This window comes from Podarcis bocagei, assembly GCF_964188305.1.
Source record: "Podarcis bocagei genome assembly, chromosome: 6".
NCBI lineage: Eukaryota > Metazoa > Chordata > Lepidosauria > Squamata > Lacertidae > Podarcis > Podarcis bocagei.
Genome location: NC_138130.1, coordinates 28,340,399 through 28,357,507, shown reverse-complemented (window position 1 = coordinate 28,357,507; position 17,109 = coordinate 28,340,399). Strand labels below are relative to the sequence as shown.

General features: G+C 43.9%; 1 protein-coding gene across 2 annotated transcripts in view; it reads left to right on the top strand.

The window, feature by feature from the left end:
- The window catches only part of SH3RF3 (SH3 domain containing ring finger 3), a 210,141-nt gene that overhangs the window by 156,367 nt on the left and 36,665 nt on the right, over nucleotides 1-17,109 (top strand). Inside the window, exon 4 of one of the 2 annotated variants that reach the window (XM_081198319.1) lies at nucleotides 7,244-7,597. The exons of the other annotated variant lie outside the window; for it this stretch is intronic. Within the exon in view, the coding sequence (XP_081054445.1) occupies nucleotides 7,244-7,597 (354 nt within the window). The remainder of the gene's footprint in view (nucleotides 1-7,243; nucleotides 7,598-17,109) is intronic. 2 annotated transcript variants of the gene reach the window in all.

The window sequence follows — 17,109 nt, the reverse complement described above, 5'->3', positions numbered from 1 at the left end:
TGGAACTTAACTTCCTTGAGTTTTAAACCACGAATGTGTTCATATTTTCTTTCTTTTAGGGTGAAATAGCCCTGTTTTGCTATAATGGAAAGGAAAGGAAAACCAATTCAAGGAAAGCAGTAATTAAAGTCTTACCCCCCCAACTTCTCTGGGGAGCCAAAGCTGGCTTTCTAATAGACCATTCATCAATGATCCCTCTGTTGTGTTGAACAGGAAGCAATAAATCAGGCAGAACCTATAAACAGGATGCTTTTACTTCACATTGCAGGGGATCTTTGCCGAACAAATGAGTAAACATAGGAGTGTAGCCATTAGGTAGGGCAGTGCTGGATAACAAAACACTTTAATTAGTGCTGTGTAGAATCTCTGTTTTCACTTAATTGCAGAGAAGCAGAGCCTCCACAGCACTAAACTGCTGTAGTTTGGAAGTAAGCCTAGTTTTGTGTTCTTTTGCCCTACACTTCTTTGAAAAATGTTTTTGATTTGTTATTTATGTTCAATTATTTATCGTTATATTTATTTAGGATTCCTATGATTAGCTACATGGACCTCTGCCTTTTCAGTATACATCTAGTCATGCTCATAAATAGTGAAATGAAAGAAATGCTCAACTCGGGGTAATGCTTTCCTAATTGGTTGTTAGTAAAAAGTTGATTATTGAGGTTTAAAAAAAGGGACTGTGAAATGTTACACACCTCCCACTTGCCGAGCAGTGAGAAAAATGAAGGATAGCATTTCTGCATTTTGTTTCCTTTGGATCAGGGGTGGCAACTTGCAAGAGGCTGCAATCTACTCACAGAATTAAAAACTGGCAGTGATCTATCCCCGTTTTTTAGGGGTTCAGGTCAAAGTTGTTGAGCTTTTTAGGGAGGGAGAAAGCCCCATTTTTAGGGGGTTTGGGAGGCATAAGTTGCTTAGCTTTTGGGAGGGGGGGTACAACGTTTTTGCATTATTTTGGGGTCAAAGTGAAGCAGCAACTCACCAAAGGATCACTGGGGGGGGGGGAACAGCCTTGGTTTGTAAACTCCATCTTCCGTTCTCCAACAATGGAGGCTGGGGTGAGGCCAGAAGGGGCCCAGCGATCGAACAAAACCTCGCAGGGATCGACCAGTAGATCGCAATCGACCTGTTGGACATCCCTGCTTTGGATGACACAGTACAGTGGAGACTTGTGGTGTCTTTGTAACATTTAGAGCTTGTTGGAGTAAATAAACACTTCTGTGGCAGGTAGCAAATCTTCCCATCTTGCACTCGCTTACTGAAGTGCAAACATCCTGGAGCTAGCAAACCTTCAGCCTGACAAAGGGTTTCTCCCAGCATCTGTAACAATATGTCAGTGGGTACACAAACAATATTGTCTGCTTTCAGAGTCCTACTGCATTGCTGAAGTATCTCTTGGTAATGAATATATGATCCCTAATGAGTAGAACTTGCAGTGTCTGAGAACAATCAACAGGATAGAATCTAAGAAGCACTATATATTACTAATTGTTTTTGTATTAGGGTGTAGGACTTGGGTAGTGAGGCTCTGGTTGAAATCGCTAGCTATGAAGGTTGCTTTTTCATCTGGACCTAGTCACAGGGTTGTTGTGATGATCAAATCCTTTGTAGACTGTGCTAAGTTGCCTAGAGGAAGAAAGTGATAGAAATGTACCAAAGAAATTATTACTGTTATAAACTTAGTCATGAGCATTACAGTTTTACTTAAAATCGCACAGGACAGAACATTGTGGGCAGCTTTACATTCCAGTTTCCAAATTGTTTGCAGATATTGTTATTTCTCTCATAGGGGCATTCGGAAAACCTCTTTATTCTTAGCTTTTTCAGTACTGTTTTAAACTCTTGGAAGTACAGACACCGAAATGTTCAAATACAGTGTTGCTCCCCCTCCCCACAAGATTAATTTTCATTAATTGCTGTTCTTCTCCATCCCTGTCCTTAAGAGGCCTTAAAGAAACATATTTTGTTTTATGCCTACATCAAATTAATTACAACTGTCTCTTACATTTCCATCATTTGCTGCTGTTGCTACAGAAACGGCAAAAATAACATGAAACACAAAGACTGTTTTCTTGATGATCTTGCATAACTTTCCATCAATTTCATAATAGTCTTTGTTCAAATATGTGTAGATTTGTAAGCTGAGGAGTCAACCGTACAGAAATTCAGACTAAACCAGCATACATCTTAAGCCTCTTTACCAAGCTTAACCTAGATTAAGATCTAAAAGAAAAAAAAGGTAAAGGGACCCCTGACCATTAGGTCCAGTCGTGGCCGACTCTGGGGTTGCGGCGCTCATCTTGCTTTATTGGCCGAGGGAGCCAGCGTACAGCTTCCGGGTCATGTGGCCAGCTTCTTCTGGTGAACCAGAGCAGTGCACAGAAATGCCATTTACCTTCCCGCTGGAGCGATACCTATTTATTTACTTGCACTTTGACGTGCTTTCGAACTGCTAGGTTGGCAGCAGTAGGGACCGAGCAGCGGGAGCTGGTTCGAACTGCCGACCTTCTGATCGGCAAGTCCTAGGCTCTGTGGTTTAACCCACAGCGCCATCCGCGTCCCAAAAGAAAAATACCTCACATTAAAAAATAAATAACTTCAACATGATTTATGTAGCAGGAGATGCTACCACCACTGGGCTCCCCATTTCTTCCTCCTGCTATGAAGTACAGTGGTGCCCCGCAAGACGAAATTAATTCGTTCTGCAAGTTTTGTCTAGCGAATTTTTCGTCTTGCAAATCACGAAATCCCAAAAGTATCTCAAAAGTACCCAAAGTCGAAGGCAGGCTTCTATAAGAATACACAAGCATTTGCTGGGAAAAATGGGAACTGATTCCCATTCAAAGCCACTCTGTGGCTTCAGAGAAGCTAAGACTACAAGCTCCTCTCCTCACTTTTTTTTTGGGGGGGGGGTTAAGGAACAAAAGACACAGCTCCAGCGAAAGACAGGCACAGAACTTGTGGGGCTCCGTGCAAATGGAAAGAGAACAGGGCTTCTCTTCTGCGACTCCTCCTACTGTCTCCTCTCTGGCATCATTGATTGTTTTTGGTCCAAGAAAATGACTTTCTTAGGACTCTAATGAGATTGCACCAGGAGAGAGAGGAAATAGGGGCTTCAAGGAGAAGAGTATTGATTTGGGAGTTGCTCCTAGCCATTGTGTTATCTGCAGAAGGAAAGATATCAGTGGCAAGCAGAAGAAAGTGGCAAGTGGGGGCTAATTGTGAGCCCCTGGAAAGTATTTGCAGCTGAGATGTAGGGCTCATGCAAGTATGAACCTCAGCCTAGTTCAGAACCTACCGTATTTTTCGCCCTATAGGACGCACTTTTTCCCTCCAAAAATGAAGGGGAAATCTGGGTGCGTCCTATGGGGCGAATGCAGGCTTTCGCTGAAGCTTGGAGAGCGAGAGGGGTCGGTACGCACCGACCCCTCTCGCTCTCCAGGCTTCAGGAAGACATCCACCGCCTAGGCAGCCCTGCGGGAGGTCCTGCAGGGATGTCTAGCCTGTGGATAGCAGCCTGCTTCCCGGAGCGTCGGGCGCCCTGAAAGCAGAGCGCCCGGCGCTTCGGGAACACCTCCACAGCCTAGGCAGCCTTGCGGGAGTTCACCACAGGGCTTCCCACGCTGCGGATAGCAGCCTGAAGCAGGGCGCCCCTCGCGCCGGGCAGACATCGGCCAGCCCCACAAGCTCGGGGGACAGCAGGGAGGCGCAGCGCCGCCATCCCGCTGTTCCTCGACCTGGTTCGGTTTCCCCGACCTGCTTTTGGGGGGGAAATAAAGGGGGGAAATTTCCTTTATTTCCCCCCAAAAAAACTAGGTGCGTCTTATGGGGCGGAGCGTCCTATGGGACGAAAAATGCGGTACTCTCCCCCTAGATACTTTTGCCTTTCCTATTGGACAGCAGCCAATAGTATACTGCAGTATACTATTGCAATCCTATGCATGTTCTGTAAGTAGCAATTCACATTTAGTTCAATGGAGCTTACTCCTAAGTAAGCATTACTTTAGGATTGCAGCCTTAGAGAATGTTGTTCAAGTATCCTTATACAGAACCCATCCTGCACTTTTAATATACAGTAGTACCTCGGGTTAAGTATTTAATTTGTTCCGGAGGTCCGTTCTTAACCTGAAACTGTTCTTAACCTGAAGCACCACTTTAGCTAATGGGGCCTCCTGCTGCTACCGCGCCACCACTGCGCGATTTCTGTTCTCATCCTGAAGCAAAGTTCTTAACCCAAGGTACTATTTCTGGGTTAGCAGAGTCTGTAATCTGAAGCGTATGTAACCCGAGGTACCACTGTACTTTTAAGAGGGGAGGGGAAATATGAAATTATTTTCAGAGGATGCCTGTCCTCAGAATTGTGTAGTGGCCCACGAGGTTGTTACAAAAACAGAAGGGTTGTCTGGCAGACGTGGGCTGTGTTTAGCTTGGTGAGTTACAAATTGTACAAATCTGTTCTATAGTTATATCAACAGCTTCTATATTGTTACTGTATTGTGCCTATCAAAATAAAGCTTCCGCTACTCATTGGCGGAGCAGATCTGATCGCGCCGAGTGTTTAGTTCCTTAGGGAACAAAAACAGTTTGAAGCCCAGCTTCTATTAGGAAGGGGAAGTAGTTTCATTGGGGTGGAAACCTTGGGGAGAGCTGGAAAGAAGTACAAAGGTTTATATTGCAGAGAGCAAAACTAGGTGGTTGAATATTCAGGTCAGAGCTTTCCAAACTGCGTGTCGGCTTCAGTGTCTACATGTGTCATGTGAGCGCTCCCCACGCTTCTTCAGGGGCTGGTTTAACTTCCGGTTTGCTAGTAACACTGAATTGCTGTGTCACGAAGTGATGCATGTCTAAAAAGTGTATCACCAACATGAAAAGTTTAGAAAGCTCTGGTTTAGGTGGCGGAAAGGGGTGTACTACTTCACACTGCAGGTCAGTTGAAAAACCCTTTGATTGCATTGCCACCGAACAGATCTCCGAAAACAGAAAACTAACGTGTCATAGAGGAATATCTGAGGTGCTCGTTTTCCTTTTGCAGTAGAGTCATACCTCATGTTACGTCCGCTTCATGTTACGTTCTTTCAAGTTACGTCCCATGGCAACCCGGAAGTACCGGAAAGGGTTACTTCCGGGTTTCGCCACTCGCGCAGAAGCACAAAATGACGTCATGTGCAGAAGCGCCGAATTGCAACCTGCGTGTGTGCAGACGCGCCGCTGCGGGTTGCACTCTTTTCATGTTGTGAACGGGGCTCCGGAACTCCGGCCTCTGGATCCCGTTCACAACCAGAGGTACCACTGTAATGTGACACCACACTGCACCCATTTGCAGAGTACATAGCACAGGTCAATGTATGCATCTGTCATGCAGCCTGTTCACAGCTTGGGCCTTACATCTGATCTGACATTTGTACTAGGGCACACACAACCATGTAGCTTACCCTGAGAGCACCTTGCAGTGCTCCGTGCCCAGTGCTCCCCCCCCCCTAGAAAAATAGGTGCCGGTACTCACCATGAAGTTGGTACAGTAAGTGCTGCACTTTTTAACAACAACAAAAAGAGGCGCCTGTACTACATACGCTTTAGCACCCTCGGGGGGGGGGAGGCATTGCCCATAACTGTTATGCTATAGCACATTTCCAAGAAGGTGTGACATAGCCCCCAAGAGATGCAGGTGTGTTTTTCCTAAGGGTGCCCCTATGGCCTCAGCTGGAAACCAAGAGAGTTCAGTTCATTTTCACCTGCCAATCTCGCACCACAGCAGGGAATGAGGAAATAGTGAAGTTTTCAGCATTTCTATACACATTCTTAGGCTTGGAAAATTGCAGATTTGTGTGTCACCCCGAGTCAACATGCAGCCTTCTGAGAAAGGATAATACAGGCTGGTGTTACGTTACTCCAGCAGGTTCCTCACCCTTGCACCATTCAAGAGAGCATCCAGTGAGCTGGTGGCACGCATTCATGCATGGAACTTACTTCATAAGCTCGCCCTGTGTGTGCGAAACATCACTCTCCCAGTTTAATTCAGAAGTACGGAGGTTGCCAACTTTCGTGGACCAGTGGACATACCTGGAATTTTCCATAAGTGCCGTGGGCACCAGTCACAAAATGGCAGCCGTATCTGCAAATTAGAACAGAGGCAGGACCACAGAATAGTTTAGGCATGCCCTGCCCCTGCCCTTGCCAGTAGGAAAAAGGCACTTAAATCAATCACTGCTGTGCTCACTCACACGGATAAACTCTTTGCACCTCTCCTCCATTCTGAAAAGAAGATCATCTGGGTGTCCAGTCCTGGCATTCAGTGAAATGTGGGCGTGTTTAAGCGATGTGTTCGATGTAGTAGAGGCCAAGCCACCACACGCAGGAGCTGGGCAAGAAGAGCATTGTGCATTGTGGATTTTTGAGGGAATATTGACTAGTACCTTTTTGCAGGTTGCCATAAGAGGTACTGGTGGGGGCACTGTCACCTATAGGTAATGCATTGACAGACCCTGCCAGTGTTGCAGTCTACTGGAGTCTTTTATTATTATTTTAAAGTAAAGGGAGTCTTCTACTGTTTGTTATTAAAGAAGATATAATTTGCGAAACGTAGAATCCGAACTGTACGAGGTTACAATGTTGTAATGCCCTTCTACGAATGAATAAATAATGCATGTGACTTGGCTCCTCAGCAGATCTCTGAATTGTCATTGGGATTCCACACTCTTGCATATCACAGAGCAATCAGTAGGCTAGCTTCGTGCATTGCTCTCAGGTGCTTTGCCCATGGGAGGGACTTGTTGCAGCCGTATCTGTAAAAAAAAAAAGCATTTCATTCGGTTATATCGCTACTGCCCACTCTTGTGTTTTTGCCTGCTTATTTTAAAAAGAGGGTGAAATGCAATGCTGACATTCCATTTGTGGAGAGGCTTTTGAGCCCATAGAAGCATCTGCTAATATAAGAACAGTGTGGAGAGTGGTGTGAAGTGGGGAGGGGCTGCAGGGCAAAGGTGAAACCAGAGAACATTGCCTCCCCATCTCACACTAGCAGGCGTCTCCACTGGCTCATAATCCGCTCCACAAGCAGGATGGCTGCACCGGATTTCACCGGATGTCTACTTAGCATACGGTTCTGTTCATTTTGGGGGCTTGTAAAAGCAAAGAACGGAACAACCGTCACCTTGAGTGCAGAATTTGAACTCTGGAACTATACAGTTCTGTAATGCCCACTTTTTCCCTTCTTTTTTTTCCCCTTTCATTTCTTCATTTTTAGCTCAACGACTCAGCTAAACACCTTATTGAGATGGACAAGACCAATCTAACTTCCGCATCTGGCAGTGATGTCCCTTTGCCAGCTGACACTAACCTGGCCGTAAACACGGTCCAGTGCTGTACATTGAACAGTGCCGGAGCAGTCAGTGCCATTCAGAGGCACATTGATGGCAAGAAGAATGCCAAGAAGCGCCACTCCTTCACTGCTCTCAGTATGACACACAAATCTTCTCAGGCCATGAATAACAGGCATTCCATGGAAATTAGCGCCCCTGTCCTCATCAGCTCAAGTGACCCCCGTGCTGCTGCCAGAATTGGAGATGTGACTCATCTCTCATCCAGCGCTCCAGTCCAGGTAAACTATGGATGAATTAAACCACAATGCTAAGCCAGATCCCCGTAGCACCTTCTTTTGATTTGGCCTTCTAGCCAAATGGTGGGTTGCGAAACCAAGTTCCCAAGTGATAGTCGCTGCCTAAGCATCCACCAGATGGAGCCAATGAGGCAAAATTCCCTCGGTGGGTGCTCACCCTCATGCAAATTAATGGTAAATAAGTGAATATCTGAAAGAACCACATCCCTCTCACATTTCCTGCCCATGTGTTATAATTTGTGGGGAAGCCCTGTTTGTGGTGGGACTCGTGGCCAGGCCTTCTCAGTGGTGGCCCCTTGCCTGTGGAATGACCTTCCCTCTGGCGTGCATTTCACCATAACATCATTGTCATTGCATTATGAAGGTGCACCTCTTTGCTCAGACTTTTGGGTAAGGGAGAGAGGTACATTGGGTTGGGTTTTTGTTGCTGCTGCTGTTTTATTTGTATGAAATTTATATTGTTCTGTTTTTGATATTATTGCTTTTAAGTTTTGTGTATTTACACCATGGGACCTTTGAGTGCAGGGTGGTGTATATGTTTGGTAGGTGAACAAACATATGTACATACATGTGTGATGACATCTTCAGTTCAGAGTCATGGTGCACCATATGATATTACATTTTATAGTAAGTCTAAACCACTGAGCCTCTTGGGCTTGCCGATTGGAAGGTTGGCGGTTAGAATCCATGCAACAGGTTGAGCTCCCGTTGCTCTGCCCCAGCTTCTGCCAACATAGCAGTTCAAAAGCAGGCCAGTGCAAGTAGATAAATAGGTACTGCTGCAGGGGGAGGGTAAATAGCGTTTCCATGTGCTCTGGCACTCGTCATTGTGTCCCACTGTTCCAGAAGTGGTTTAGTCATGTTGGCCACATGTTGGCCCGGAAAGCTGTCTGCAGGCAAACGCCAGCTCCCTCGGCCGCACCCCATAGTCAAGTTTGACTGGACTTAACCATCCAGGGGTCCTTTACCTTTACCTTAAATTCTGTACTACCATACATGGAAGAATTAGCACTCAGAAAACTGTCCAGAGCTCAGAATGAAAGGATATGCAATTTTATTGCAAAGTATTGTACTAATAATGCAGGTTAAAAGGATTATAGTAATTGTGAGTGGGTACTAATTTGGGAGGTGACTGTGTGGGGAAAGGATGCACAATAGTGAGCAAGATGGTTTAATGTCTGTTGGTATATAGGGCTTCTGGTCTGACACTGAAGCTAAGAAATAGGCTGCAAACAAAATACAAATTACCAGGGTGCAAGCTTCCATAACCTGGTACCTTTCAAATATTATGGACTGTAATTCTCATTGTTCCTGACCATTGACCAGACTGGCTGGGGTGAAGGGAGTCATAGTCTGAATGGACAAGGTTGGGAAGGCTGTATACAAAAAAATTGGCAACTGGTCATATACCCAACATATACAGTCTCTAACATGGCCTATTTATTTACAGTGTCATTGGCCACCTTTCAGTAAATATGCTCTTGAAAGCCTTTAATGAAAACCTAGCAGTGTATGATGAGCAGTAATGTTCTTGCCAGCCTGCAGCATATTTGAAAGATTAGCTACCAAAGTGGGAATTCGCCAGGAAGAATAGAATTCTTTCCATGCCCTGTCCCTTCACTCATTGCTGGTTTTTTAAAAGGCAGATGGATAACCCAGAGGTTTTGAAGTACAGTAGAAAAACAGTGGACTTGCATGTCCCATTTATTCATGGGACCTATTCAGAATAGTACTGCAATGAATCATAGAACCCAACCCCTAAAGTGCAGGAATATGCAGTTGTCCCATACGGGGATCAAACCTGCAACCTGGGCATCATCAGCACCACGCTCTAACCAACTCTGCTATCCTGCTCATGAAGATGAGCACACACATACTGCAACCTACGGAGTCCTTTTAGGCAAGCCGGAGGACTTGTCTAGCCAAAATTGACCCGAGGTACCACTGTAGTTCTTTTTCTGACTGTTTCACAGAACAAGAAGCAGAGGTCCTCTAGTAGTTCAAGAACTGCTTTCTTGTGGCAAGATCTCACGTTGCTACGACATTTGTTTGAATACTGGAACCATGTGGACAGGACAAACTGCATCGGAAAGATCCACATGGTTCCTGGATTCACATACCAGCAGTAATGTGTGAGCTCATCATGGAAAAGAAGGGCCAACTATGCTAAAAAATATACATGAATGCAGTCTTAATTACTAAGAGTGTGTGGGGGAGGAATAGTGAGTGAACTTACAGTGATGGGAGTCGGTAGGACTTGAGTGACTTGTTGAAGGCAGTCAGCCAAGAGCAAACCTTGGCTACATCTCTTAGTGCAAACCATGAGTCTGCGTTCAGATGTAGTGCTAAGCCAAACGGTGACTTAGCTTTGGGTAGAGCAGCAGCAGCTGGACTTGGGGAGGTGTGAAGGCAGCCATTGTCTTTCCTGGTGAGTACCCATATACTTCCTCGTACACATTTAGCCATAGCTGGGCTTCGTGCTATGTGCAAACCAGACCGCTATGTGCCAGAACCTATAAATATATCAAAACAGTGGGAAATTGTTTGGTTGATCTTCACTTGATTACAAGGCTCTGTATTCAGTGAGAGATTGTATATGTTCCTCTTAGAGAAAAACACTTTTTCTCTAATAGACGAGGCTGTATCAGTTATATCTCTCTTGCCCTCAGACTCTTCATCTGAAACTAGTTTCTTCATTGAAAATGAAACATTTTCTCAATCTGTAAAGAAAAGGAAATGCTGGAGTTTTGTCTGTGCTAAAATGCATACAGTCGTCTCTATCCGTACAATAATCTATCAGTTACTAAACTAGGTGTCTCATCAGTAGCCTTGTCTACTTATGTGTATACAAAATCCCAAGGAATTCATATTTGTTAATTAAGGCATGGCACATTTGCCGACAGCAGTGCAAAGCGATTTAAATAAATATTATTCTGTAAAAGATGTTTTCATCAGGTCAAAAACATTACTACTGGACATTGAAATAAAAAAATTAATCCATAACATTAAGGTTACCTTGCTGCATACTTAAAACTTCCTTCGCCCCACATTCAAACCAATACACTCCTATAAAATGAACTTACAGAATATGTTCAGCAATGAAAACAAATCACCACAGTATAGCATAAAATCCCCCACAGAAACTGCTCTTGAAGATACTGTTGTGCTAACTATCCAAGATTTATTTTGCCTTTCTTTTTCTTTTTTTGCAAATGGTACCACCTTAGCTGTTTCGTGCTCATTAACGATAAGCATGTAGAAGTCTTATACTGCTTTGAATGTTATTTGAAAATAAGTGGTGGTCTTAAAAAAAAGAAGTTGTTTTCATTGTTTTTTAAAGCTTGGAAGTAATAAATAAAGCATTGGGTTCTGACCACAACAATCGGGAAAAATCTGTCACATTCATAACTTCCAGAGGAATAGTGAGGAGCTAAGAAGCGAAAGGTTGGGGGGGGGAGGGAGGGAGGGAGGGGGGGAGAGAGAGAGAGAGAGAGAGAGAGAGAGAGAGAGAGATTCTATGCAAGTATTGACCCGATCGCTATTGTGTTCCCTTTCAATAGACTATGCATCTAGCATATTTGATGCTGGCATGTTGAGTGCAACACATTAAACATAAATAATGGCCTCCTAAATTATTGTGTCTGTCACGCAGAGGGTTCTTACTGGCTAGTTAAATTGATTGGCACTGAGAGAATGTAGTACAGCTGCGAGCCAATGATAAAACTAAGCAGGAGTGAGGTTAGTTGTTAGGTTAGCAGGGGTGCTGTCCACAAGCGAAGTGCCTTGTGCTTCAACTGAGTTGGTCCCACTTGGCTCACTAATCTTGTCTAGGCCTCAGATGGCTCATCTTCCCTCCATTTGCACCCCTTATGAATTATTCTTCCTTGCTATTTAGAGAGGTCACAGGTCACCCTGCTCCAAATCCCCTGGTTTTTCTGACCAGAGATACATCTCATAAATAATGAAGTATGGCTGGCTGCACCCCCAGTGTCACAATCCAAGCAGAGAAGGAAGAAGGCAAAGGCATTGCTTGCAAACAAATCCGAGTCTTGAATAGAGTCAACTGGTGCACGATAAGAACCGGCACATGATTCCCAGCTGAAGGGCACACACATTTCAAACAGGACAACGAGCACCCTGTATGTAGGTTCATCTGCTGCATTAAGATAGCAAACTGAGCTCAGCAGAATGGTTTTCCTAATATAAAAAGAAATGGGGCAGGGGAGGTCTGATTTGCAGTCAAGAAAAGAGTGGGAAAAATATAAAGTTTCAAACTATAGTATCGCATTGGGAGGCTTGAGATAAGAAGCAGACGGGTTATATTTAAAATGGAGAGGAGCCAATGGGAAAAGGTTTAACTTTACATCTGTGCATGGGAGACTGGGAAGGAAACAAATCAAATCCCTTCTGGTTTCGGATTTGGACAGAGTTTATATCCTACACACGAACCATTCTTTGTTTTGCTCCAAAGAAATATTACTTTTATGGATAATGATAGTTGTACTCAAAACATATCACATTAGCTCATGAGTTTGATTTGATTTCTATTTCTGTTTAATTTTTATTTTTTTGCATAAAATTAGGCTTATTCCTTGGCCCAATACTTTAAGTTTGAGCTGTTGTAGCTTCCTGGAGACAAAACACTAGGATTACAAGCACACTTATTAGAAAATAGGGAGTGGATTCACATGTAATATGCCTAAGGCTGTGTTAATGTCTTTCTACCCCCTGCCTTACCCAAGGCGTGATGCGCAAGTAAAGTAGGGTCAGTTCTGCTCATTTCAGTTAAAACACATTCCAGTGAAAAGAACTAGTTTAAAAAATGCAGATTTCCCAACATCAGTCTATATGTTTAGTGAGGAAGACGCCAGAATAAAAACATTATTGGCATGTACAGGATGCCAACTAAATCATGCTTCTGTTACATTTTAAATAATGTGATTTACTTCCAAGTAAATGCTTTTAGAATTATTCTGCATGCATTCTTGAATCCAACTACTTGGGGTGGATCTACACACAGGAGGGAAATGCTATAAGTCAGAAATTAAATCATTTATAACAAAAGGTAAAAAAGCTATGGAAAATCGCTTAGAATTTTCTTTTGCTCTCTGGTGCCATCTGGCGTTTCATGTTTATAACGCATTCAAAACGCTGTTTCTTGACTAATGTAGCCGAGTCCCAAGTCTTAACCTGAACTGGGCTTTTAATCTGAATTTGCTCTGCATTCAGAGTGTAACCCACAAAAGATGTCAAATTGGAATCTTAGGAATTTTAAACACCTTAAATTCATATTTGAGTTGGGGGGGGGACAGTCTAATGCGAGGGTTAGTGTTTAGCTGGTTATATTATGACCTTACCTATTGCATTAGTCCACCAAGTTTCACATCACCAGTGTGGAGTACAGTTTTTTAGGACAACCATGGTATTAAAATAACTTGGCTATGCTGTTGTCAGGAGCGTGCAATACATCCATGCTGCCCCCCAAGCAGACATTCACATGGAGAATGTACTGTATTGCCTGCCGGCCAACCAAGGAAGCAGCTGCAGTTCCCATAGTTTCCCCTGTTGTTTCAGCACATGTTCCAGCTGCCACATTCATAAGAATTAGTTCTGAGTACTTGGATCGGCCAGGTCACACACTCGTTCTTCTTATGAATGCATCCCTCAGGACAGATGTGGGCGGGGGTGTCACAGGGATGAGTTTCTTTAAATGTCTGAATCAGCCCTAACATTGCCGATTATAACTTGAGGCACCAATCTGGAAGTGAACAAGTAAATCCGTCAAATAGTCGTACAGCCCTCTGCCAAGCAAATTAAATTTAAGGACATAGTGGCATTCTTTATACAGAGGGTGGGCACAATGGAAATTGCTCATAGGAGCATAGAACCATCGCTACTTTCAATGGATCACTGAAATGACAGCCTAATGCTTTCCTATCGGGACAGCGTAGCATGCAACCAGGAAAGTAGGAAACATCCAAATTAAAGGGAGGAATTCACAAGAAGGTGGAAACGTACATGGACAGTAGCAACTGCTTCAGTCCTTCGCCAGGCCCTGTAGCCATGTGAGACCCTTATTTCATGGAACTGGTGTTCCTGGGTATTGCTGAGCCACTGTGATGTTCCTGTCCAGCTACAAGAAAACACAGCTTATTCTCCAATCTCTTCTGCTGCCTGCTGGTGCAGGGGAGGGTTAGAAGTGCCACAGATGGCTCAATAATTTATAGGCTAAATAAATCCATAGGAGAGATTGATGTTCATCACCTTCCGCAGCAGACAAGTAGATGGTGTGTGCCCATCTGCAGCTGTAATTATGTTTATCTGTATATATAGGGGTGTTTTTTAAAATATATGGCACCATTAAATGGAAAGCTGTATTCTGGAGCTGTTGGGTGTTTTACCTCCCACTTTGGTAATTAACATTTGATGAGAATACTTGATCTTGACTGTAGTTCTTTCTTGCCAATACTTGGTAACACAACTATGAATTAAGTGCTTTCACATTATTTCCAAGAACATTAAGGCCTGGAGTGATTGCATGACCCATTGTTTTATAGTCAGTGGATTTGACAGAAATGAGTAGCATGAATGTCAAGGACCATTAGCCTGTTTTCTACTTCAGCTATTCCCAGATGATGGCATATTATTAACCTGTATGTGTGTATCGGAGTATCTCTCTCTCTCCCCTTAAAAATAAGATACAGCTATATAATCCATACATTAAAAGATACAATCCTTTCATTAACGAATATGAGAAGGAGTTCCTTGCTGTGAAATTCTGTTGAATTTGTTTTGAAATCAGAATAGGAGTTGTTGGGTGGTATCTTCACTAATAGCATCAACAATAGCCTTTCCCCCCTCCCACTTTCAAAAATATTGACCTATACTGGTATTTTTCTTACTGTGCTCAGCTCCCATGTGTCAACAAAAAGACTTGCTTTTTTAGCGATTCCCGCTCCCAAAAATTGCAGTTTTCTTTTTATTCTTCATGCCAAAGCCATGGTTTGCCTTAGTATTACGTGCAAACAAGGCTAACGTGACTCACCTTGAGCGCTTGGCATCAGATAGGAAGAGAAGTCTGAATAAATGACAGGCACGTCAGGTAGCACCTCCAGCCTGTAAATCAAGCACACTGCAGTTGCCACTGAAATGGCCCGTGCTCTCAAGGGTTCTTATTCTGTTCTGTCGGATGCAACGTGGCACCAACATCCTTTTAGGGGCATCCAAGGGACGCGGGTGGTGCTGTGGGTAAAACCTCAGTGCCTAGGACTTGCTGATCGTATGGTCGGCGGTTCGAATCCCCACGGCGGGGTGAGCTCCCGTCGTTCGGTCCCAGCTCCTGCCAACCTAGCAGTTCGAAAGCACCCCTAAGTGCAAGTAGATAAATAGGTACCACTTTATAGCAGGAAGGTAAACGGCGTTTCCGTGTGCTGCGCTGGTGCCGGCTCGCCAGAGCAGCTTCGTCACGCTGGCCACGTGACCCGGAAGTGTCTTCGGACAGCACTGGCTCCCGGCCTCTTAAGCGAGATGAGCACGCAGCCCCAGAGTCGGTCACGACTGGCCTGTACGGGCAGGGGTACCTTTACCTTTAAGGTTCCCTTGACATGGTCTCAGATCAGGCAGTTGTCTTTGTGTGTTGAAGGGCTGAACATATTTGCCTTCCTGCCATGGGAACACCACAAAGATCCACACATTGGAAAGTCTGATTGGTACAATCTTTCTCTACTTCCCCCCTGCCCAGAGGGAACAGTTCCGCAGTGATGCGTATAGGCTTACGCATGAAGCGAACATGTCTCACTTTACATTACATATAAGGATAGGTGATGAGCGCGCACCTGCCTCCAGCACATGAAGACTGTTGCTGTTTCAGGTTACATTTTTTTGAGGTTTTTTGTTTGCTTGCTTGTTTTTTTTAGGATAAGGTTGCCTTAGGTCCAATGTATCCCTCCCTCCGAAATCTTCTCTGCAAAGTTCTCTGCTCTTATGCACTGCCCATGTGCATAAGATCTTAGGAGAACAATGCATACGGAATGAGAAGTCCGAGGCTCAGCATCAAAGAGATGCTTCTGCATCGTTGCCCTTGTGCCAGTTCCTGGTGCTGGCACCAGCTAAGTAAATGACTGATAGGAGTTTGAAGATTATTAGACGGTGAGCTGGAAAGAAGCATTAAAAGTTTGTCACACTTCACAGCTTATGAAATGCGCCTCCAACTCGTGGATTTGAAAAATCCCACAAGACTTCCTAAAGAAGAGGGGAGATTTATAAATATATTCCATCCAAGGTCTCTTTAATAGCTGAATAAGTGAACCCGCCACTTTCAAGTAGATACAAGACCTTGGAAACTTTTAATACCATAGGGCCAAATTCAACCACAGATGATAGATTGAATTCTGATGAATGGAGCACAGGGTTTACTTTTAAGTACTTCCAGGGATTTAAGTTCTTCCAAATTTCTTCCTTCTTCTATACTCAGACAGGTTTTTGCCTTCTTTCTTGTTGCAATAACAACAGAAATTATCCTGTGCCCTTGGGTAGCCTCATGCCACTAGAATCCATAGAAAACTATATCTCTATTTGTACCCAGTTGTAAGTTATGTCTGGTTTCTCTTATGAAAATGCTTTATATGATCGGAATGGGAAGCAATATAAACTTCAATACAAACTGTATTATAATGACCATAATTATTTTTTCATTGCTCTGTGTTTCATCCCTTTTCACTAAAGAGATGAGCAGTCCCAGTTATTAAAAAAAAGTAATACTCAGAACAAAGCAAATGACAATAATCTATTTTTCAACAAACATGTAACATTATTATCACACAGGGCTAATAAGAAAACGATTTAGCAGGAAAACGATGCGACTTCTCAAATTAAATGCTGCTCCTGTGATAGAGATATTGAGCAGGTCCTTGAAAGCAGACGCAAAGATTTGCTTTCCAAGTTCCAAGACTGCCAAGATTGCTGGGCACGTTGCAGCTGAACTATAATTGTTGCTGTGAACAATCAAGTGTTCCTTGTGCCAGAAATATATTCTTAGAATGTGTAAAGCTAAACAAACATTCCTTAAGGTAATAAAAAAAAGAGTTGCTGTAAAGCAAAATATGTATTGTTGAGTTGAATATACATCAGCCACAAGGCAAGGTGCACCAGCACATCAATGTTTAGGAGGTGCATTGGCTGTTGCGTGTTCACAGGGGTTCCATGAGCACTCCCTTGCCACCACAGACTCATGATGTCCACATCCGGTGCGGGGAAGACCAAGGAAATGAACACAGATTGGTACTGGGTTGAATTAGGCCACAATTTTATTGATTACAGGTAAGAGTAGGTTTGGCTAAGGCATTGGGCATGTATCCAACATCAGGCAGCTTGCATCCTGTCTGATAGGAACCCAGTGGGGTCGACCCTGTGTTGGGGAGTTGCCCACGACATGGACCACATGCCACGACCCCACACAGGGTCCCATTGGGAGAGGTGTTTTGGCCCATCAGTCC